Below are 21,670 nucleotides of genomic sequence, written 5' to 3'. Positions count from 1 at the left end.
TGGCCGGCGTGGTGGTCCCGCGGCAGAGAACCGGCTTCCCGAGTTCGGGCGGCTCTTCTTTTCTCCTTGGGACCCACTTTGCTGTCCCAGGGCGGCAGCAGCTATGTCCGCGCTGCGATCTCTTCTGCTACTGCTGCTGCCTCTGTGTCCCGGTCCTGGTGCTGGACCCGGGAGCGAGGCAAAGGTCACCCGGAGTTGCACTGAGACCCGGCAGGTGCTGGGGGCCCGGGGATATAGCTTAAGCCTACTCCCTCCCGCCCTGATCTCAGGTGAGGAGAAAGAGGAAGACTAGAGTATCGGGGGACGAGGGTGGGGGGCGGAGGCGGGTCCTCCCCATCTTACGATAACTCTCTTTCTTTCAGAGTGACCCTTATAATCATCTTTTCGTCCCGTACTAATAATGCCTCTCCTCCTCCTGAACTTCCTTGCCAGGATCACAATAACTCTCCTGTTCACAGAATAGCTCTCTTACTCCACCCCCACCCCAGGAATCCCTTTCTAGTAATTAGCATCCCCCTCTGTGTTTCTTTCTTCACAGCCCAATTTCTTCGCCTGGCTATTTCTAGGAGCTCTTTCTCTGATAATACTTTATTGCTTACCAAGTAACCCCATCCCTCCAAACCCCATTCTTCTCATAGAAGCCATCCTGTAATTCTTTAGAGGCCTGGGGTGTGCGATGTTGGGGCAGGTCACCTGAGGACCCTCTGATCAATAATTTGGTCCATCATTATTTGATCCCTTGTCTAATGGCAGTAGACTTGGGATAGGTGAGGCGACAATAAGGAGGGGGTAGGGTCAGGTGTGAATGAGGGGGGCAGACAATAGAAAAGAGACCAGACAGGTGGAAGAGAAGGGATGGCTCCCAGAGACTGGCAGGAGAAGGAAGGAATTTCAAGCATCACTTCCCACCATTCCTCTGTGTCTCCTCTGTTCAGGTGAGCACCTCCGGATCTGTCCCCAGGAGTACACCTGCTGTTCCAGTGAGATAGAGCAGAGGCTGACGTGGGAGACTGAGGCCACCTTCCGAGGCCTGGTGGAGGAGAGCGGCTCCTTCCTGGTTCACACACTGGCTGCCCGGCACAGAAAATTTGATGGTGAGGACTTGGGGTCCCGAACCTGGCCTCACACCTCCTCTTTGTGCTCATGACCCCAGCAAGCATTCTGTCATCACTCCCTACTCCATCCCTAAGGCACCCCAGTCCTGGCTTAGCCCCCTCTCCCCACCCCAGGCTCTCTCTAGCATTCTGTCCCCCCATTCCCAGTCTGCCCAGGTCTCGGAGAGTTGCTCAGTTTCTAACTCAGCTGTCTTTTCTCTTCTCTCCCCTTCCCCATCTCTTCCTGCTTCTGCCCTTTTCCATCCTTCTCTGGCCTCACCCCACCTCATACCCCTTTCTCTGCATTTGCCACAGAGGCTTTTCGGGAGATGCTCTCATCATCTGAGCACTCCCTGGCCCTGCTCTTCCACCGCTCCTACGGCCGCCTGTATTCCCAGTACAGCGCCTTATTCAGCGGCCTGTTCTCTCGGCTGCGGGATTACTATGAGAGGTCCAGTGAGGGGTTAGATGATGCCTTGGTGGATTTCTGGGCACAGCTCCTGGAGAGAATGTTTCCCCTGCTGCACCCACAGTACATCTTCTCCTCTGACTACCTGTTCTGCCTCACGCGCTTCGCCTCCTCTGCTGATGACTCTCTGAAGCCTTTCGGGGACTCACCCCGCCGCCTCCGCCTGCAGGTGAGGGGCCCCAAGGCCTGAGCTTCAGCCACCTCTGACCTAGTGATTTCTGAACTGTGCACCACTCACTTCCAACCCAATGACCCTTTTGCGCCCCAGTCACCCCTGACCTGGTGATCCCCCCATCCTGCATGGCAGCCGTCTCTGACCTAGTGCCCTTATCTTGAGCCCCTGTCACCTCTGCTTGACCCAGCGCTCCTTGGTTTCCTTTAATTGGATACCCCCCTCCCCTACTCTGTGCTCTAGTTTCACACAAATTACTGACCCACTCACCTGCTCTTGACCCCCAGCCACCTTTCTGCCAACTCCTCCCTAATCCTAATATCTTGACTTCTTCTGGTTGAACTAAATGTGAATCAGGCACTTAATATTTGAGAAGGATTTTTACTTACAGTATCTCATTTAATTGTCATCATAACTCTGCAAGGTAGCTATTAGTATCCCTATTTTACAGATGAGAAAACTGAGCCTCCCAGAGGTTGAGGTCTCACAGCCAGTAAGTGGTAGAGCTGTGTCTCACACCCAGGTATTCTGGCTTCAAGTTCAGTCTTTGTGCTGATACACAGTCCCTCTGTTTCCAAGCCCTGTAAAACACAATTCCTTCAGCTCTTCCCAAGCCCAGTTACCCTTGATCCTTCTAGACTATAATTCCCTTGAGCCTCTTGAATCTGCCTCCTCGTACCACCTGACACTCCTAACCACCCCAAGACAACTCCACAAACTTAATCCCCACTGCCCATACCCTTGGTACAGTCACCTGGCCCCAGTCTTGACTAACCCACAACAACCCTGTGTTTTTTCCCACCTTCTTTCCCCTCCCCCAGATAACCCGGGCCCTGGTGGCTGCCCGGGCCTTTATCCAGGGCCTGGAGACCGGAAGAAATGTGGTCAGCGAAGCACTTAAGGTTAGAGGGGGTCTGAGTGTGGGCAGGATCCAGGGAGGGAGAGGCAGAAGTAGGAAAGGCCCCATGAGGAAGAGACAGGCACAGCTGGCAGGAGAGGCTGGGGGCCTTCCGATATCAGCTCAAGGCCCTGGCCTCCCAGGGTAAATTAGGAAGGAGGAGGCTGGACTGAAGTCTCCCTTGTGTCTAGATCTATGACCTCCTCCCACCTCTGACCCTCTCCTGCCCTCTGATGACTCATACTCCCTGCCAGCCTCTGGGGGCCTGCTCATTTCTTTAGCAGCCCTGGATTAGAGGGCTGGCCCCGCTGGTTTCCTCCAGGACCCCTCAGTGGCTCCCCCTTCCCTGCTACTGAAGGCCACATTCCTGGCTTGGCCTTCAAGGTCCCCCTCCCACCCCCCACCCCTTTACCTCCCAGCCTCACCTCCTGCACTCTGTCTCCTCTCCCCAACAGGATGGGCTCACCCTTGTCCTTGAACCTTTTCTCAGACCTCCCACTGTCTCTCTACTTTCATCCCTCCCAAGCCAGCAGTACCTGCATCCTGGCCCCTAGGAACCTCCCTCCTCAGATCTATGGCAGTCTTGGGGTCTCACCTGCTGCCATATGGGGTCAGCAACCTTAGACGTTCGCATCCAGCTCTCCCTATAGAGCCTGGGGAAGGTGGGGTGGGATGTGCTTAGTGCCCAGCACCAAGCTTGGCTGAGGGCAGCCACGGTGTTTGTGGATGACACAGCCCTGCTCTCTGCCCCCAGGTGCCGATGTCCGACGGCTGCAAGCGGGCTGTGATGCGTCTGACAGGCTGCCCCCTTTGTCGGGGGATCCCCTCGCTGCTGCCCTGCCGTGGCTTCTGCCTCAATGTGGCCCATGGCTGTCTGACCAGCCAGGGAATGGATCCTGACTGGGGGGCCTATCTGGGTGCGGGAATTCAGGAAAGCCTGGGAGGGCTGTCTGTGTAGGGGGTGGGTGGGGGTGGACTGGGGAGGGAATTTTAAGCCATATTGAGGGGGAAGTATGAGGGGGGCTCTTCTCATGTGAGTTTACCCCATCCAGCACCTTGCTGCTTCCCTCCAAGGTCTGGGTCAGGATTTGTGGGAACATCCTGGTTCAGCAAGTGTCTCCCTGGCTGGCCCCTCATCTCACCCTTTCTCTTTCTCCCCCTCCTTCAAGATGGTCTCCTCTTCCTGGCTGAGAAGCTCCAGGGCCCCTTTTCCTTTGAGCTGGCAGCCCAGTCTATTGGGGTGAAGATCTCAGAAGGTTTGATGTATCTGCAAGAAAACAGTGTGGGGGTGTCAGCCCAGGTACATGGGCCATGAGAAGGGGGGAGCGTCCGTCAGTCTGAGGGGTGGGGGGGGATCATATTGGGGTGTCACTTCGAGTACAGGAGAGAGAAGGGTGGAGGTGAGGGCCTGGGGTGGAGGGACAGCGTGGGGGTGTCAGGGAGACACTGTAGGGTGTCTAGGGAGCTTGGAGGGTTGGAGTCGGGACACAGTGTGGGTTTCATCGTGGGGTGACTGTGGGGTCTGTTCCCTGGGCCGCAGGTGTTTCAGGAATGCGGGAGCCCACCGCCGGCGCCGGCCCGTGCCCGCCGAGCCCCAGCGCCCCGGGAAGAGGTGGGCCGGCTCTGGACGGGGGCGGCGGCGGAGGAGGAGAGGCCCACGACGGCTGCGGGCACCAGCCTGCCCCGGCTGGTGAGTGCTGGTGAATGCGGGGCGCGCGCGGGGCGGCGGCGGGGGCGCGCGCTCCAGCTCGCCCGCTCTCTCTGCTTGCGCAGGTGTGGGAGCTCCGCGAGCGGCTGGGCCGGCTGAGGGGCTTCTGGGCCGGGCTGCCCCTGACGGTGTGCGGGGACCCCCGCATGGCGGCGGACATCTCGCAGGAGGCGGCGCCCTGCTGGACCGGAGCCGGGAGGGGCCGGTGAGAGCCGGGCGCGCGGCGGGCGGACGGACGAGGCCGACTCCGGGGGCGGCCGGGCGGGGCCGGGCGGGAACCTTCGGGGCTGCTCTGCTCGCAGGTACTTGTCGCCCGTGGTCGGGGGCTCCCTGACCGAGCAGCTCGACAACCCAGAGCTGGATGTGGAATCCTCAAGCCCCGACCTCCAGACGCGGAGGCGGCGGCTGCAGCTTCGCGCGGCCACGACCAGGATGAGGGCGGCTGCCCTGGGACGCGACCTGGAACTGGAGGACTGGGGTGAGCCCCGGGGAAGCCCTGAGGGCCTGGCTCCTCCCGGCTTCCCGCGATTGGACCCGGGCCACCCTCAGGCTCCAGGCCACGCCCACTGCCTCCCGAGCCCCTCCCCTCGCATCTCTGCTCAGTTATCATTCCTTTCTTCTCTCATTCTTTTAGCGCTCACCTCAAAGGTGAGGAGTAGACAGACCAGTGAGAGGGTCTCTATCCTTGACTTCACAGTCCAGTGCGGGAGACACCAAAAACATTCTTACAGAACAGCGGGAAGCTTCTTAGAGTGGGCAAAGGTGGGGGAGGGCGGGCAACCTGGGGGAGGTGGGGAAATGGAGAAGGGTTGCCATTGGGCTCGCTCCCCAAGGGAAAGTTTGCCAGAGAAGCAAGGCATGCACATTCATTTTTTTCTCTCTCTCACTGTCTTTGTCTCTCGTCCCCCCACCCCTCTTCCCATCTGCTGGCTGCTGCTTTGAACTTCTGTTTTCCCCGTCTTTTCCTGTTTATCCTCTCTCCTCATCTGTCTGTCTCTCTCTTTTTTCTGGCTCTGTCTCACTGTCTCTTGTCCTGTCTCCCATCGCCTTCTCTCATTTCCATGGCTGTCTGATCTCTCTCCCTGCCTTCCTGTCACTCACTTTCTCCCTCCTCCCACCCTCCATCTATCTACTTGTCTCTCTCTCTTTCTCTGTCTCTATCTTGAGTTCTCTTTCTCCCTATTTGTGTCTCTCTGTCTCCCTCTGTCTGCTGCTGCCTGGCTTTTCCATCCTGTCTATCTCTGATCCTGTCCCTCCCTGTAGATGAGGACGGCAGTGGCTCTGGAGAGGGACACTATGCAGATGACTGGATGGCCGGGGCAGCAGCTGTGGCCCCCCCAGCCCGGCCTCCTCGCCCTCCTCGAAGGGACGGTGCTGGGGGCAAAGGAGGAGGTGTCATTGTCCGCCACAACCAGGGCAAGAGCAGGACTGGGGGGACGTCCATTGGTTTTCACACCCAACCCATCCTCATTCTCTTCCTCTCAGCCCTGGCCCTGCTCGGACCTCGATAACAGGGGAAGGGTGCCCTAGCATCAGAAGGGTTCATGGCCCTTCTCCTCCTCCCCCCTCAGCTGGGTCTGGGGAGGAGTCGAAGGGGACTGCAGAGAGGGTTAGGGAAGGGACTTTTTGGGCGAACGGCTGGGGCCCCAAATCCAGGAGATACCCACTGGTGGGTTGGTGGGGGTGTTCACAATATTTATTTTTTCATTTGGTATCTGGGGCTGGGGGGATGGGGGTATTTATCTAGGAAGGAGGTGTGGTCTCTCCAGCTAAGCCTCTAAGTTGGGCTGGTGGTCAGCCCTAACAAGGAGAAAGGGACGAGATTTAGAGTTGCAGTTGGGGGGTGGGGTTTGAAGGAAGTTGGAGGTGGGGAGGGGTGGGGGCACTTGGTCTCAAAAAAAGACAAAGCTGGGTGCTGACAGGGTGCAGGGCAGGGGACTGGGGTGTGTGTGAATAGGATGTCAAGATCTATGGGCCTGGGTTCTATTGAGTTTTTCCTGTATCGAATTCTTAAACTAAAATACCAAAAAAAAAAAAAAAAAAATGGGGGGGGGCTCATCTTATAACCTCTGCCATCCACATACTTCACAAGCCTCCCCATTTCACGTTTCAGTGTTTATTCTGCAAATAAATGGCTAATTTATTGGACCTCATGTGTGACTTTCTGTTCCGTCCGTATCCCTCCCTGAGCCCGGGCTCCTGGCAGAGACCCTTGAGCCTCTGTGATGGTCTCTGCCTGCTTTGTGCCTCTCTTGGAACTTGTCCCCTGGGATTGAGTTTGGGCAAGTTGTCTGCCCTCTGGGGCCGAGCACCTTCATCTGTAAAATGGGGAGATGTGTGGGGACTGAATAGGAACTGTGTGAGGAAGCACCTTGTCACTGGCAAAATTCTTTTGGAACCCAAGACATCATTAATATTACTGCTCCACTGCCCACCGCCTTCTGGTTGGGGGCCCCTGTTCTCTGTGTGTCAGCCTCTGGCTACCTTGTAATGTCCTTGACAAGGTCGGCTTTCAACTTTCTCCTTCCTTTCTTTCTCTCGCCTGAATGAGTCTTTTGTTCTGCAGAAATCAGAGAGAAGCAGGTATAATTGATTCCTAAGTGTGAAAGGAGAGTAGAAGTGGCGTCTTCCAAGGGCGGGCTGGGTGCCCTGGTGGAGAGGGAAAGATGCAGGGAGGGAGAGACCCAGAGGCGCGATCAAAGCCCGAGCAGCTGCAGGGACTGGCGGGACAAAGGGAGGGAGAGGGGAGGAGCTTGGGCGCTGAGAAAGTTTATGGGGAAAGTTGAGCAGAGTGAGGAGCTGGGCGGTGGCTGGGGCGGGCGAGAGGGCCAGACCTGATTTCCCAGCTGCTCCTCAGGTGGCCTGGTGAGTGGGCAAGTGAAGCCACGGCCGCGGCCAGTGGAGGGACTCTAGAATTTATGGGAGGAGACCTGGGGGTTTCACAGAGAGAACCCTGGAGGGGGCCAACAAAGGGCTGGTGACAGACTGAGCACTCATCAGATCTGAAGAGGACAGAGCGTTGGAATGGGGGTAATGGGAGGAGACAGAGATGGATGGAAGGAATAGAAGAAATCCGGACAGAGGAGGGAGTCCAGTGCGGGGCTGGCTCCTGAGGGCTGTATTGGGGGGAGGGAATTGGGGAAGATGCCAGAGGGGGCGGGTCTCTAGGTAGCAAGTGTGGGTTCTCTTTTGCCTGGGGTCACCCCTGGCTGATCCTAGAAGGGGCTGTCGGGGCTTGTTGGAGCAGCCGTGGCCCGAGGCCGTGGGTTGTAATCTGAAGGGGCGGGTCGGGACTCCCAGTTGATTCGGAAGCTGGGGCCTGGGAAGGAACTCCGAAGCTCAGTGTTTGCGTCTTTCTCTCCATATCTTTGTGTCACAGGGTTTGTCTCTCTCTCTCTCTCCAGCCCCACCCTCTCAATCTCCTCTGGGTGCACTGATGGGGTTGGAAAGTGGGGATGGGGCTGTGTGGGTGCGTGTCGAGGGATCTGGGTTTCCTAAGCAACCCACCTCTCCCTCAGCCCCTCACACCCTGGTTCTGCCCTGTGCTGAGAGGGGAAAAGGAGAGTGCCTGAGTTTACAACGAAGGGATAGCTTACTCTTGCTCATTATAAAGTCACCCCTGTAGTCTAACCTCCCTGGGTTTATCAGCTGGTGCCCTGTCTGACCCTCATTCCCTCCTTATGGCTGCCCCTCTCAGCCTCCGGATGGGGCTCTTCATCCCCATCTGTCACAGACAGAGGAGCTCAGGAGGAAGCCAGGGGCCTGGCGATGGCCACCTCACTGTCGTATGAGTAGATCAATCAGATCTTTCTTACAGGGTCTTCAGTGTTTCTCCCCTTCCCTTCGAAAGCTCTGAGGCTCAGGGAGAAACTGTAGATGGGGGCTGGGGGAACTGGAGGCTGACAGCAGAGTAGTTGTGGGACCACCCGGAAGATCTGCGTGGAGAGATCTCCCACCGCCCACCCCGTCCCCCCCCCAACCCCGTCCCCCCCCCCACCCCGTTTTCCTCCCTGAATTAGGTCTCAGCTACAGCCGCAGGAGAGAAGGCTCTACCCTCTCCTTAGATCCCCCCTCCTTCCCCTCATTTCCCTTCTAGACGCTGACAGAGGCAAAAATCTGCTAACTCAGGGGGCAGACTCAACCAGGGCTGCGAGCAGGCCTGGGGAATGACCCCCCGATCTCGAACCGGCGCCTTCCGCGGCTGCACGGCAGTCTCAAGCTGTCTCCGCCTCTGTGCCTGGCCTTTGCCCTGTCCCTCTGTAGAGTCACCCTTCCCTGTGCCACATGGGCCCTCTGTCTTCTACCAGGACCATGCGCCGCTGGGGGCCTCGGAGCCTGGGGGTGGCTCTGGGAGTCCTCATGACCATCGGATTTGCCCTCCAACTCTGGGGGGGTCCCTTCCAGAGGAGGTGAGTTCCCATCTTGTCCCAACATCCCCTAGATGCTCCCCATTTGCTCCTCCCCATCCCACCTGGGGCTGTGACTCTTGGGGACTCAGAAGAGGCTCCTTGTCCTCTGTCCTTGCTCCACAAGACACCCCATCCACCTGCTGGTAAGGAACAGGACACTTCCCCTGCTGTCTCTCCCCAGGCTACCTGGGCTGCAGCTCCGACAGCCCTGGGCCCCATCCCCGGGACCAGCTGTTCCATCCTGCCCACCTCGGCAGCGACTTGTGTTCCTGAAGACGCATAAATCCGGGAGCAGCTCTGTGCTGAGCCTGCTTCATCGCTACGGGGACCGACACGGGCTGCGCTTCGCCCTCCCCGCCCGCTACCAGTTCGGCTACCCAAGGCTTTTCCAGGCCTCTCGAGTCAAAGGCTACCGCCCTCAGGGTGGAGGCACCCAGCCCCCCTTCCACATCCTCTGTCATCACATGAGGTTCAACCTGAAAGAGGTGAGGGGTGTAGAGGGGGTGGGTGGGACTGGAGAGAGATGGGCTCCGTCCTGCGGCCAAGACCACCAGTGGAGGAGGCCCCAGGCCTGGGGGCCCCCCAGGCATCATCTCACCTAAAAGCTGGGCATGGGGGCCACAAAGGTGAGATTCCTGTGCACCTCTCCTCAGCTGTCCCTTCCCCAGTAGTTTCTGGGAGATGAAGTCCTGCCTCCTCCCATCTGGAGCTTACAGTAGTCTCTCTCCTTGACCAATTTATCCCATGAGTGTCAGTGTCCTGCCAACTCTGACCCCCCCAACTCTTCCTCCAGGTGCCCCTTGCCCTTCTTTGCCCCTTCCACTGACACTACCAGCGGCCCGGCTCAGCCACTGCCTTCTGACCTCTCTTCCTCTCACTGCCCTCACCATGTCTGCTAGATTTTGAGGATCAGCTATATGCCAAGCCCTAGCCAAGTCCTGACCACACCCCCAGCCTCAGTTCTAAAGGGGGAGACGAGAGCACACACTCGCGTCATCTGTAACACACACAGGAACCTGAGAGCTCTTGGAAGAAGAAAATCAATGTGCCAATGAAAACATACAGGGAAGGAACTAACTTTTAGCAAATACTTCTTGAGTGCTGGGTGCTAATCTTACCATCACCTTGCCAGGAAGATATTGTAAGTGTCTCCATTATATAGGGAGGAGATTGGGTCTTGGACAGGCTAAGTGACTGGCCTCTGTTAACAGAAAGTGGCTGAGCTAGGATTTGAACCCAGGCTCATCTGCTCCAAATTTGAAGCACTTTCTGTGGCATGTGTGCCTGTGTACATTTATATTTGGAACTGCAGGGAGAATATTCATCAAAAGAGGTGGGCTTTCTGGGGAGAGGTGGGTTGTAAAGGAAAGGGCGGATATAACTTTGTAGTAAGGAGAATATTAGAACTTCTAGAAGGAGCAACACATCAAGAAAGACATGGTGGGGGTGTGTGTGTCTGTGTCTAAGAGGGAGTAAGTGTGTGTAGGCTGGATGTGATCTAATGGACAGGGAGGGGCCATGTTGGGAGTGAGGCAATGACAATGAGCTTTGAGGCAGTTTTCTCCAGAGGTTAGGATGATTAGCTTCATCGTCACCACCATTCATTGAATACCTACCATATTCCATGCACTTCCACGTTCAAGGTAAGTGTTAACCCAGAATTAGAGATGGAGGAATGAAGGCTCTGAGAAGTTCAATAACCTGCCCAAAGTCACACAACTGGTAAATGGCTGAACTGGGATTTTATTCTGGGTCCACGTGATGCCACAGACTGTGCTCTGCACTGTTCTCCCATGCCTTCAAAGAGCCACGCACTTCACAAGCTCTGCCCTGCAGGCATGCCCATATTAGCACAGCGGGCTGGAGGACATCACGTCAGAGAGTCAGGTTCAAGGAAGAAAGCCGCGTTCAGAGGCAGAAACTTCAGGGACCCCGGGAGCTGGGTTCTGATGTGGCTCTGCCTGCAGGCCCACGTTAGGGTGTGGCTCAGCTCAATTCTTCCTTGCTGAGAAGTGGGATCACATGTCGCAGGCCTCAGGGCAGCACCCTACTGCGTGGCCATGGCTCCCAGTGCCCACTGCAGGGGTGTCTTTTGCTCTCCAAGATGCCCAGGAGCCCTAGAAGTGTCCTTCGGCCATCCTGAGCTTGGCCTGCCCATCTGATGCCTAGACCTGAGACAGCTGTATTGTTGCCTCTTCTCCTCCCCCTTTGCTGCCAGTGACCCCCTGAGGAGGCCTGAGGCCAGTTCCTTTCTTGGAGCTGTGACCAAGAGTCCCAGGGTAGGCACTTCAGAGATTTTTGTTGGAGAAGTGAATACAAAGTTTAGTTTCTAGAGGTTCTACTGACCACGGCAGCCAGAAAGGCCCAAGGAAACTAATGTTGTCTAGGAGCTTCCCACGGTCCAGGTTCCCTCATAGCCTTCATCTCATGTAACCTCCATAATCACCTGGGAAGGAAGATAGGATGATCCCCATTTTGCAGATGAGCAGACTGGGTCTCAGAGATGTTAAGCACCTTGCCCAAGAGCTGTGCAGCTAGTGAAGAAAGCCGGGGGTTGCCAGCAGAGCTGTCAGAAGGAGGTTTGAGAGGGCTGGGGGATCAGTGGGCACTGGGCTTGCTCTTCTGGCCCAGTTCTTCTCCCTACGCCTGTTTTCTCTCCTCTGCAGGTACTTCAGGTCATGCCTTCCGACAGCTTCTTCTTTTCCATTGTCCGAGACCCAGCGGCTCTGGCCCGTTCTGCCTTTTCCTACTATAAATCCACCTCATCAGCCTTCCGCAAAGCGCCATCCCTGGCTGCCTTCCTGGCCAATCCTCGAGCCTTCTACCGGCCTGGGGCCCGCGGGGACCACTATGCGCGCAACTTGCTATGGTTTGACTTTGGCCTCCCCTTTCCCCCAGAGATGAGGACCAAGAGAGGGAATCCTCAACCCCTCAAGGACCCCAACCCCCCACAGCTGCGTGTCCTGCCTTCGGGCACTGACCTTCGAGCCCACACCCAGGATCCCAATGCTCTTTTCCGTCCTGCTCCCACTGTTGCTGATGGTCACAGCCAGATGTCCAGCCCCGCCTCTTTAGATTTGGGGTCCTCATCCTTCATCCAGTGGAATCTGGCCTGGCTGGACTCTGTCTTTGACTTGGTCTTGGTGGCTGAGTACTTTGATGAGTCATTGGTTCTGCTGGCAGACGCCCTGTGCTGGGGTCTGGATGACGTGGTGGGCTTCATGCACAATGCCCAGGCTGGAGGTGAGCAGGGCGGAAACGCTGTCAGCAGTGGTGGACTGACTGCCGAGGACAGGCAGCTGACGGCTCGGGCCCGAGCCTGGAACAACCTGGACTGGGCTCTCTATGTTCACTTCAACCACAGTCTCTGGGCACGGATAAAACAATACGGCCAGAGCCGGCTGGAGAATGCTGTGGCGGAGCTCCGGGCTCACCGAGAGGCCCTGGCTAAACATTGTCTGGTCGGGGGTGAGGCTTTGGATCCCAAATACATCACTGACCGTCGGTTCCGCCCTTTCCAGTTTGGGTCAGGGAAGGTTTTGGGCTATGTACTTCGGAGTGGACTGAGCCTCCAAGACCAGGAGGAGTGTGAGCGCCTGGCTACCCCTGAGCTACAGTACAAGGACAAGCTAGATGCTAAGCAGTTCCCCCCAACAGTCTCTCTGCCCCTCAAAACTCCAAGGCCACTCTCCCCATAGGCATCAGGGTACTAAGTCCTAGGCTGAAGAGCAGCTAAGCTAGAAGGGCACACGTGAGGAGTGTGAGACAGCCACATGCGTTTCTGCTGCCCTCAGAAAGCGTGTCTGCTCCCTAGACAACGAATGGAGCTTTTACACGGATGTGGTCCACAAGTCCTCCAGCCCGTGCCAAGGAATCCCAGTCTTTTCCTCTCCTAGCAGTGTCCCCTCCTCCCCTCCCATTTTGCCCCTTCCCCTGTCCAGCCCCACAGCAGGTCCCTGTAGCACTCTCAAAAGCCCCCTGGAGGAGCAAACCACGGAGTAAACCAGAGAAAGTCTGGGACATGGTGGATTGGCATAACGCGTCCATTTCTCTATGAAATATTTGTTACTGGACTATGCTCATCTCACTGAGAAATGTTTGTTGAATGAATAAATAATTTTAAACTTCGACTAGTTTTATATCAGGCGGAATGGGGAGGGGGTGGAGTATCTTCCTGGGAGAAGCGGGGTTGGATTTTTTTTAACATTTCTTTTCATATCTCTTCCCTGTAGTCACTCTTAAGCCCTCCTCGCCGCAGCCTAACTCCAGCCGGACCCCGCCCCTCTCCTTCACGGTCCGGTCACCCACAAATTCCGGGGCCTCGGAGGCCACGCCCCTTCCCTTCCGCTTCCGGTCTCTAGCCAGACTTTGGGCCCCGCACCCCGGTTCCGGCCCCGCGGGGTCTCGGTTCCGGGTTCGTTGCCCCGGTTCCCGGCCCCGGCCGGTCTGTCGGGCCGGCCGGCCGCGCGCAGCCCCCGCCGGGGACGCGGACCCCCGGCCGCAGCCCAGCGGCCCCCGCGTCCCCGCCGCCCCATGGAGTCCCAGTGCGACTACTCGATGTACTTCCCGGCCGTGCCGCTGCCGCCGCGCGCCGAGCTGGCGGGGGACCCTGGCCGGTACCGGGCGCTGCCGCGGCGCAACCATCTCTACCTGGGGGAGACCGTCCGCTTCCTGCTGGTGCTGCGCTGCCGCGGCGGCGCGGGCTCCGGCGCCGGGGGCGGCCCGGGCTCGGGCGCCCGGGGGTCCTGGGCGGAACTGGCGACCGCCCTGGCCGCCCTGGCCTCGGTCAGCGCTGGAGGCGGGGCGCCCGGGGGCGGGGGCTCCGGAGACCAGGATTCCGAACCCCCAGGGGGCGGGGATCCTGGCGGTGGGGGGTTGTTTCGAGGCTGCAGCCCCCTCCTCACCCACGGCCCGGGCCCTGCTACCTCAGCGGGAGCGACCACGGTGAGGAGCTCGGGGTGACAGGGCACGGGGCGGTGGGGCGGTGTGCTGGGCTCCGAGGACGGGAGGGGAAGGGGACGGATGCTGGGGGCCTGAAGCTGGAGGCAGATGACGGATGCGGAGAGGGGAGGGCAAGCACCACGCACCGCGGATCTTAAAGGGGACGCTGCAGGCTGCCTCTGACTCTCCTGACCTCTTCACCCCTTTCGTCACCCCAGCTGCCTGTGGAGGAACCCATTGTGTCCACAGATGAGGTCATCTTCCCACTCACCGTTTCACTGGATAGACTGCCTCCAGGGACACCTAAGGCCAAGGTAAGATTGGCAAGGGGTGGAGCTGCTGTCCTCATTCAGACTCCCTTTCTAAGGCTCGGCTGTCTGTCTCTCCTCTTGATTGTGGTCCTACGTCCCCTGTGTTCAGATTGTAGTGACCGTGTGGAAGCGGGAGGTTGAGGCACCAGAGGTCAGAGATCAAGGCTACCTGCGCTTGCTGCAGACCCGATCTCCTGGGGAGACCTTCCGGGGAGAGCAGAGCGCTTTCAAGGCCCAAGGTGGGGAGGAGTAGGCAGAGGGGAAGCGCTGGAGTTTGGAATTTGGGGGACAGAGTGGAGAGGTGATCCTGGCCAGTGCTGGATCTGGGGGAGCAAAGAAAGGTTATGACTGTGGGTGGAGGTGAGGTCTGCGCCCAGCCCATCATTCCTTGCCTCTGCCCTCTCCCGCAGTGAGCACCCTGCTGACTCTGCTGCCCCCTCCGGTTCTGAAATGCCGCCAGTTCACTGTGGCTGGAAAACACTTGACTGTGCTCAAGGGTGAGCAGATGGGCGGCTCGGGTCTTGGGTAGCAGCAAGGGCATTGACCGGGTGGCAGCTACTCTGGGCAGGCTGGTGGGGATAGGTCCGTTTCGGGGGTAAAGTTGGGGTCCGAGGGGTCCAGATACTCTGAGCTGAGCTGGTTACCTCCGACAGTGCTGAACAGCTCTTCCCAGGAGGAAATTTCCATCTGGGATATCCGCATTCTCCCAAACTTCAATGCCAGTTATCTACCTGTCATGCCTGATGGCTCTGTGCTGCTGGTGGACAATGTCTGGTGAGGTCCTGGGATGAGGCCGGGCTGTGAAGTGGTGGGTATGAGGGCAAGGCCAAGAGCTCTGGCTTGGAAAGACCCAGCTCTGTCCCTCTTGCTTCTAAACTAGTCACCAATCTGGGGAAGTCTCCATGGGCTCCTTCTGCCGGCTCCCTGGTACCTCTGGCTGCTTCCCCTGCCCACTTAGTGCCCTGGAGGAACACAACTTCCTGTTTCAGCTGAGAGGGGGTGAACAGCCCCCTCCAGGAGCCAAGGAGGTGAGTAGAAGGGGTTGGCATGTTCAAGGAAAAAGGTTAAGAAAAAGCAGTGGGAGGGAAAGGCCGGGGGGTTGACTAAGGTGAGAGGGAACATCTGATACCTGTGATGTTTCCCTTTGTCCCTCCCGCAGGGCCTAGAAGTTCCCCTGATTGCTGTGGTTCAGTGGTCCACCCCGAAGCTGCCCTTCACCCAAAGCATCTACACCCACTACCGGTGAGTCTGTGGGACGCTCTTCGCCGCCACTGGGCACCATCCTGTTCACCTTTGTTTTGCAACACGTGCATCCCGCTTCCTTCTCTCTCAATGCTTCTAGCCTGCCCAGCATCCGCCTGGACCGCCCGTGCTTTGTGATGACTGCTTCTTGTGAATCCCCCGTTCGGACCTATGAGCGATTCACTGTCACCTACACACTGCTCAACAATCTCCAAGACTTCCTTGCTGTGAGGCTTGTGTGGACCCCAGAGCACGCACAGGCTGGTGGGTGCGCTGCCAGGCTGGGATCTTGTCTGAAGGAGGGGAGGGGAAAGGAGGAAATGGATGTGGGTGACCTGGGGTGGGCTGCTTTGGCTTTGTACTTAGGTGGTCTCCATAGTGTCATAGATGGAGAGTTTAAAGAGGCAGCGGGGCAGAGTGATTTTAAGGGCATTCACACGGGAGCTGGGCTCCCTGGTATGTTTGATTTCTCCCTCTCCCATTTACCAGCTGTGTGACCTTGGTTAGGTTCCTTAACCCCTCTGAGCCTCAGATTCCTCATCTCTAACATGGAGAAAATACTTCATGGGGTTGTTAATGGCGATTTATTGAGTTAATGTATGTGAATTGATTAGAATAGACCTCAGCACACAGTAAATATCAGCTATTGTTATTTATAAAATTTGGCAAAAGATAACATATACTCAGTTTATTCCAGAGTGGCTTTGAGGATCAAACAACTGCTTGTGAAAGCCCTTTGTGAACTGAGAACACTGTACAGGTGGGTTTACTGGTTGCTGTTTCTGTCCCCCAGGAAAGCAGCTGTGTGAGGAGGAGCGCAGGGCCATGCAGGCAGCCCTGGACTCGGTTGTCTGCCACACACCCCTCAACAACCTCGGCTTTTCCCGGAAGGGCAGCGCGCTCACCTTCAGTGTGGCCTTCCAGGCTCTAAGGACTGGGCTCTTCGAGGTGGGCTAGGTGGGGAGCTGGGCTGGGCTGTGTGGTGAGTGATAAAGAATGTTGGGTTGGGAGGAGTTGGGACCACTAGCTTCTGTGAAATACAATGGGTGGCACTAAAAAGCTGGGCAGAGGAGGGTGGGATTTAGATCCAACATGCGCCTGTCAAGTGGGAAGATGATGTGAAAGGAGGTCTGGGGCCTGGAAGCGAACGGGAATGCTGATCTGTGTCTCCCCACCCCAGCTGAGCCAGCACATGAAACTGAAGCTGCAGTTCACTGCCAGCGTGTCCCACCCTCCACCCGAGGCCCGGCCCCTCTCTCGCAAGAGCAGCCCCAGCAGTCCTGCCGTCCGGGACTTGGTGGACAGGCACCAGGCTAGCCTGGGCCGCTCTCAGTCCTTCTCCCACCAACAGCCCTCCCGTAGCCACCTCATGAGGTATGGAACCGCGGGAGGGGTTGCCGGTGGACTTGGTAGAGGCCGGAACTGGAGAGGGAGCAGTAAGGGGTGTGGGGTCTGACCAGCGCCCACAGCCGCTGCCTTCCCCTAGGTCAGGCAGTGTGATGGAGCGCAGGGCCATCACGCCCCCTGTGGCCTCACCTGTCGGCCGCCCCCTCTACCTGCCCCCGGACAAGGCTGTGCTCTCTCTGGACAAGATTGCCAAGCGTGAGTGCAAGGTCCTGGTGGTGGAGCCTGTCAAGTAGCACCGTGCTGCTCTCCTCCCTCTGACACTCCCACAAATCAAAAGCCCCCACAGGGGGTGCTCGCTCCGGGCTGTGCCTCCCCTGGGATGCCTCCCACCGTGGGTGAGGAGGCCCAGCAGGGCTGCCTGTCTGTGTCTGCCGATGAGGGACGAGGGAAGAAGCTGTGAAATGGGCGGGTATGGCTGCAGCACTAAGCCAACAGTATTTCCCCCGACCTCCTGGGGGGGGGCTGGCCCCACCCCTCAGCCAAGGCAAGGGCTCCAAGAGCTCCCTGGCCCCCGCCCTCGTACCCTGTTCTAAGTTTACAAAGTGTTTTCCTCAGTCCTATTAAGTTGTCCTTCCGGCCTCTCACATTCCCTCCCGCCCACCCACCCGCAGGGCTGATTAGAGGGTGGTGATGGTAAAGGGAACCTGACAATGACAATGACCCTCCTGTTCAGGGGTCAGGGGAGATAGCTAGGTGGCCTCCTCCTGCCCCTCACGTTTACGTTTGCAGCCTGAAGCACTTTAAGTTGTGTGGGGTTTTTGTTTTCTTTTTTGTCTGTCTGTTCCTGTAACTTATTCTTCAATGACTGCTTCCAACTGAAATCAGACTATTAAACACCTGTTCAGGAGGGAGGACTGTTCTGTGTGTGTTGGTGGCAGCAGAGACCCAGGGGCTCAGAACTATCCCTTTGGCGTGCACAACACATAGCTCCCCTCAGCTCCCTTCCCACCGTTTTTTTTTTTTTCCTGATTCCCAGTTTTATATGCCAAGAGGTGGCCTGGCTTGAGTCCTCTGGGCTGAGGTACACAACTCTCTCTCTAGAAGGTGGCAGACACCCCCCTGGCCCCCTCGCCCCCATACACACATCCCTGGGCCCAGGAACATCAGACTCACATTTATTAGGAGGGAGGGAGGGAAGAGGAAGTTCCCCTTGCCCTCATTTTCCTTAACATAGTGCAAAGTTCCCAAGCCTCTGCTCTTCCAGGTGGGGTGAGGAAGTGAGTGAGAGAAGCCTTAGCTCTAGCAGCCAGCCAAGAAAGAGGTGGAGGAGGTCAGCGTCTTCCTCATCACAGAGGCTCAGGGACCCAGTCCACCTCTGGCCCTCGCCCTCTGGCAGCTCAGACGTCAATGGGCTCCCGGCCTCGGTTCTGCCTCTTCACCACAAACACCCTCTGTCCTGACACGGTCACCAGCAGCGTGTGTTCTCCAAAGACCACTGGAGGGGAGACACACCTTCCCCCGCCCCGGGAGAGGGAAGGGAGCACAGAGTTAGTGGGGTGTGGTGTTCTCCATGGGGTCACACACAAACTGGCTGGGATCAAAAGCCAAAAAAATTTGATAGTGGAAGGCTGACAGATTTGAAGATGGGCGGTCTCCCTTAAATCCCCTTCCTTCTCTTGGTTTCTCCTAATTCTGATAGAGGAGTGAATCCCAAGGGGAAGAAAGTGGCCAGAACCAGCGGCCCCAGGGGGAGACGGGGGGAGGTTGGTAGCAGACAGGTGTTCTTCCCTGAGAAGGCCCTCGGAGCACCCAACTCCCCCACCCCCCCATCACCACCAGGGGCAGGGGCTGGGGCTCACCAGACAGGCGCTTGAAGGGTACGTTCATGCCATGGTGCAGCCGGAAACCGCAGGCCGTGGTGACCAGCTCAGAGATGGCACTGGCTGCCTGCTCGTCGTTCTCTAGATCCCCAGATGACTGCATGCGGACGGAGGAGGGAGGGCGGCAGAAATTAGGGAACAGAATTGGGAAAAGACTCCAGGAACAGTCCCTTTGACTATAGCATCTGTAATCTCTCCCTCTGCACTTTCCGATACCTGCAAGGTGACCCCTAGTTTTGGAAAAACAAACCTAAAACTTTCCTCTGATGTTGTTGCTCCCCTTAATGCCATCCTGTTTCTCATCCTTATAAAACTGGGCTGTCCCCAAGGGGCAGAGACTCTTCAACCATTTCTTTACTGATGATTCTTTGCGAATCCCTTGAAACTTGATTTCTCTCCCTGTCCCCACTTAGTTGATAAAACTGCATTCTCAGATATCAGTGCCTACCCACCACTGACTTGTTCAAAGCCCTGGCTTTTCCTCAGTCTTCCTACTTGTTGCCCTGTCTGCAGAATCTGAAACATAAACAGCCCTTTGTCCTTGAACTCTGCCTACAACCTAGCCCTTGGGTAGTGATGGGACAGTGGCCTGAGCTTCCTCTTTTCTGGTGACTGTCTCAACTTCCACTTCCTACCTCCTTGAGATGGGCCTCCCACTGCTCACTAGGTTAAATTCAGTGCTCTTTGCTCTCTTGGACATTCTGTACCTCAGTTTCTTCATTTGTAAATTAGGGACAACAGTACCTATCTTACGGGCTCGTTGTGAGGGTTATGTAAGATAACATTGGTAAGATGCTTAGAATAGCTCCTAGTAATATATCTTAACTGTTATGCTGTATCAAACTCAGTGTCTAAAGTTGAGCCATCAAAATTCCCCTTACCTCTCCCCTTCTGCAATCAACTTCCTTTCTTCATTTTCCATTTGTTAAGGCACCATCATTCTAGGCTTGAGTTCCAAGTCTTACTGGATGGAGGAGTGTCTCCTCTGCTCCCTATCTTTAGTCATTACTAAGATATGCTGATTCCTTTAAAATCTCCCCTCTTCCTTCTCACTGCCGCCGGCTCAACTTCATCCCTCAATTTCAGCAGCAGCATCCCTGCTTCTGAATCCTGCCCCTTCCGGCCCATCTTCACACCTAGCAGAATAATCTCAACTATTTTATCAGCTCATGTTTCTGTTCAAAAACCCTTCAAAGCGCCTATTACCCTCAAGATTAATCCAAACGTGTTAACCCTGCCTTGAAAGTCCTCCACAATCAGATCCTTCCTTACCACAGCCTCTTCTTCCCCCAAATCTTTTCAACATACACCCACCCCTAATTCAGACAGGCCTGTGCCACACTCCCGCAAATATGTCCATCTCCCAGCCCCGGATATTCTCCTCCTTTTCTGCCTGTGCACAACCAACCATCCTTTAAGCCCAGCTGAATTCTTACCCCTTCAAAGGGAGTTTCCTTGCCAAAACACATTATAAAATGAGGGGTTGAATCTTTCATTTTCTAGACTCCTTCAGTAATCTTTACCACTCACATTCCTTTCAACTATTTTTTTCTTTTTTTTTTTTTTTTGGTGAGGAAGATTCGCCCTGAGCTAACATCCATTGCAAATCCTCCTCGTTTTTTGCACGAGGAAGATTAGCCCTGAGCTAACATCTGTGCTGATCTTCCTCTACTTTGTATGTGGGATGCCTCCACAGCATGGCCGAGTGGAGTAGGTCTGCACCAGGGATGGGAACCTGCAAACCCTGGGCCGTCGAAGCAGAGCGCACGGACTTTACCCACTTGGCCATGGGGCAGCCCCATTGCTTTCAACTTTTAAGCTTAAGCCTTGTCTCTCTAGCTAGATTGAAAACTTCTAGAGCGCTAACACTATATTGTACTATGAAACAAAATACAAAGCCTCAACAGATACCAAATGAAGACACACTCAAGAATAACTCGGGTAATATCAGTTGTCAACACACCCATAACTGGTTGTCTGACTTTGGTAGGTTAGTAAACTTCTTTTACCTCAGAACAGTTATGAGACTAAGATCCCACAGACTGATTTAATTAATTCCTGAAAGCTTACTATATGGCAAGATATGATGCCAGGAAAAGACTGAGAGCAGAGGCAAATTAGGTCTAAAATTGGGCAATGTTAGAAGGGATCACCAGGCCATGTGCACCTGGGGGACCCCCCTTTCCCAGAACGCACCGCCAGCACTGCGCCTTCACTCAGCACCAGGTAGCCGACCTGGTCTGGGATTCGCTCCAGCCCCTGGGTCAGTGCAGAAGTCTAGTGGGTAAAGATGCAATCAGTGAGAAGCATGGTAGGAGGATGGTGCTTAGCAAGCTCAAGTCTCTCTTGAGAATGGCCCCCCAGGCCTCTTTCCCCAGCCAAGGCCCTTCCAGACCCTCTTCCCTCTACATGGCCTTCAACACTGATCTTCCTGAGTCTCCATCTCTCTTCCCCTGGGCTCCCCACGGCCTTCGGCATCCCACCTTTAATACCCCGCTGGTCCCTCCCCACAGCCCACTCTCCAATTCCCATTGTGGCCCACCCCTCCCCCGGGGACTACTCCCCACTCCCCCGTACACCCTCCCACAAATCTCCCTCGTCAGCCCTCCGCGTCGCCACCCCTCCCATCTTTATTTCCTCTCTGTCCCGGGGCGCACAGGAGGTGAGGGAGGAGTGCAGGCCAAGGAGGGGGCAACCGAAGAGATTGGGGAACAGGGATGCAGCACCCTCAGCGCCTACTGCCGCGCATGCGTCCTCACTCACCATCGCAGCCCCAGGTACCCGGGACGCTGCCCACCAGATCGGTAACTTCCGGCTCCAGACCAAAGTCACGTGCTTCCACCGGGCGGTCTCCTCGTACGGCCTTGCGCCGCCCGATTTTATCCCCGCCCCTAGAATGCGGATTGGATTGTGGCTACGTCATCGGACTTGGTCTGCCAGTGCAGAGCGCCATTTCCCGGAGATGCGCGCGGATTGGTCGCAGGCCCTCTTTAACACTCATCTCCCCGCCCAGAGCGCGAGGGAGGGGGGCGTGTCGGCGGGGGGCCTGGAGGGGCGGGGCCGGAGGGAGGAGGGTGGACCGAGCCTGTGCGCCTGCGCGCGCAAGTGGGCCTGCGTTCGCCTCGGGCTAGGCTGCTGGAAAGCGGCGCCACAGGAATGGGGAGAAAGGAAGTGAAATGCATGTGAAAAGCTATTCAAA

The 21,670-nt window shown here is 56.6% G+C and overlaps 4 protein-coding genes across 8 annotated transcripts; 3 read left to right on the top strand and 1 right to left on the bottom strand.

Annotated features, from left to right (window-relative positions):
* Positions 1-103: 103 nt before the first annotated feature.
* Positions 104-6,489, top strand: GPC2 (glypican 2). The gene is made up of 10 exons (XM_023655332.2): positions 104-269; positions 936-1,094; positions 1,410-1,732; positions 2,557-2,637; positions 3,388-3,550; positions 3,803-3,933; positions 4,174-4,323; positions 4,407-4,546; positions 4,644-4,819; positions 5,605-6,489. Exons 1-10 carry the CDS (start codon positions 104-106, stop codon positions 5,850-5,852), a joined length of 1,737 nt encoding a protein of 578 aa, XP_023511100.1. The 3' UTR covers positions 5,853-6,489.
* A 593-nt stretch (positions 6,490-7,082) lies between these two features.
* GAL3ST4 (galactose-3-O-sulfotransferase 4) lies at positions 7,083-12,878 on the top strand. 2 transcript variants are annotated; one of them, XM_001505054.4, is made up of 4 exons: positions 7,083-7,206; positions 8,438-8,750; positions 8,932-9,235; positions 11,417-12,878. In XM_001505054.4, exons 2-4 carry the CDS (start codon positions 8,626-8,628, stop codon positions 12,446-12,448), a joined length of 1,461 nt encoding a protein of 486 aa, XP_001505104.2. In that variant the 5' UTR covers positions 7,083-7,206; positions 8,438-8,625; the 3' UTR covers positions 12,449-12,878. The 2 variants fall into 2 exon arrangements, with proteins under 2 accessions (XP_001505104.2, XP_070086854.1); XM_070230753.1 differs by having other exon boundaries at positions 7,197-7,371.
* A 241-nt stretch (positions 12,879-13,119) lies between these two features.
* Positions 13,120-17,498, top strand: TRAPPC14 (trafficking protein particle complex subunit 14). Of its 2 annotated transcripts, XM_023655327.2 has the most exons (11): positions 13,120-13,694; positions 13,910-14,005; positions 14,112-14,241; positions 14,413-14,499; positions 14,656-14,776; positions 14,883-15,030; positions 15,162-15,244; positions 15,345-15,508; positions 16,038-16,192; positions 16,425-16,618; positions 16,731-17,498. In XM_023655327.2, the coding sequence occupies exons 1-11, from the start codon at positions 13,284-13,286 to the stop codon at positions 16,882-16,884; spliced, it is 1,743 nt and encodes a 580-aa protein (XP_023511095.1). In that variant the 5' UTR covers positions 13,120-13,283; the 3' UTR covers positions 16,885-17,498. The 2 variants fall into 2 exon arrangements, with proteins under 2 accessions (XP_023511095.1, XP_070086853.1); XM_070230752.1 differs by lacking the exon at positions 14,112-14,241 and having other exon boundaries at positions 13,481-13,694.
* A 247-nt stretch (positions 17,499-17,745) lies between these two features.
* LAMTOR4 (late endosomal/lysosomal adaptor, MAPK and MTOR activator 4) lies at positions 17,746-21,439 on the bottom strand. 3 transcript variants are annotated; one of them, XM_023655329.2, is made up of 4 exons: positions 21,235-21,439; positions 20,668-20,748; positions 18,451-18,568; positions 17,746-18,086 (listed from the first exon to the last, which is right to left on the bottom strand). In XM_023655329.2, exons 1-4 carry the CDS (start codon positions 21,235-21,237, stop codon positions 17,989-17,991), a joined length of 300 nt encoding a protein of 99 aa, XP_023511097.1. In that variant the 5' UTR covers positions 21,238-21,439; the 3' UTR covers positions 17,746-17,988. The 3 variants fall into 3 exon arrangements, with proteins under 3 accessions (XP_023511097.1, XP_023511098.1, XP_023511099.1); XM_023655330.2 differs by having other exon boundaries at positions 17,746-18,103; positions 21,235-21,353; XM_023655331.2 differs by lacking the exon at positions 20,668-20,748 and having other exon boundaries at positions 21,235-21,347.
* Between the last annotated feature and the right edge of the window lie 231 nt (positions 21,440-21,670).

The sequence above is a fragment of the Equus caballus genome, chromosome 13, assembly GCF_041296265.1.
Source record: "Equus caballus isolate H_3958 breed thoroughbred chromosome 13, TB-T2T, whole genome shotgun sequence".
In the NCBI taxonomy this organism is placed as follows: domain Eukaryota; kingdom Metazoa; phylum Chordata; class Mammalia; order Perissodactyla; family Equidae; genus Equus; species Equus caballus.
Note: the sequence above shows the minus strand (reverse complement) of the source record. Positions and strands in the feature narration are given on the sequence as shown.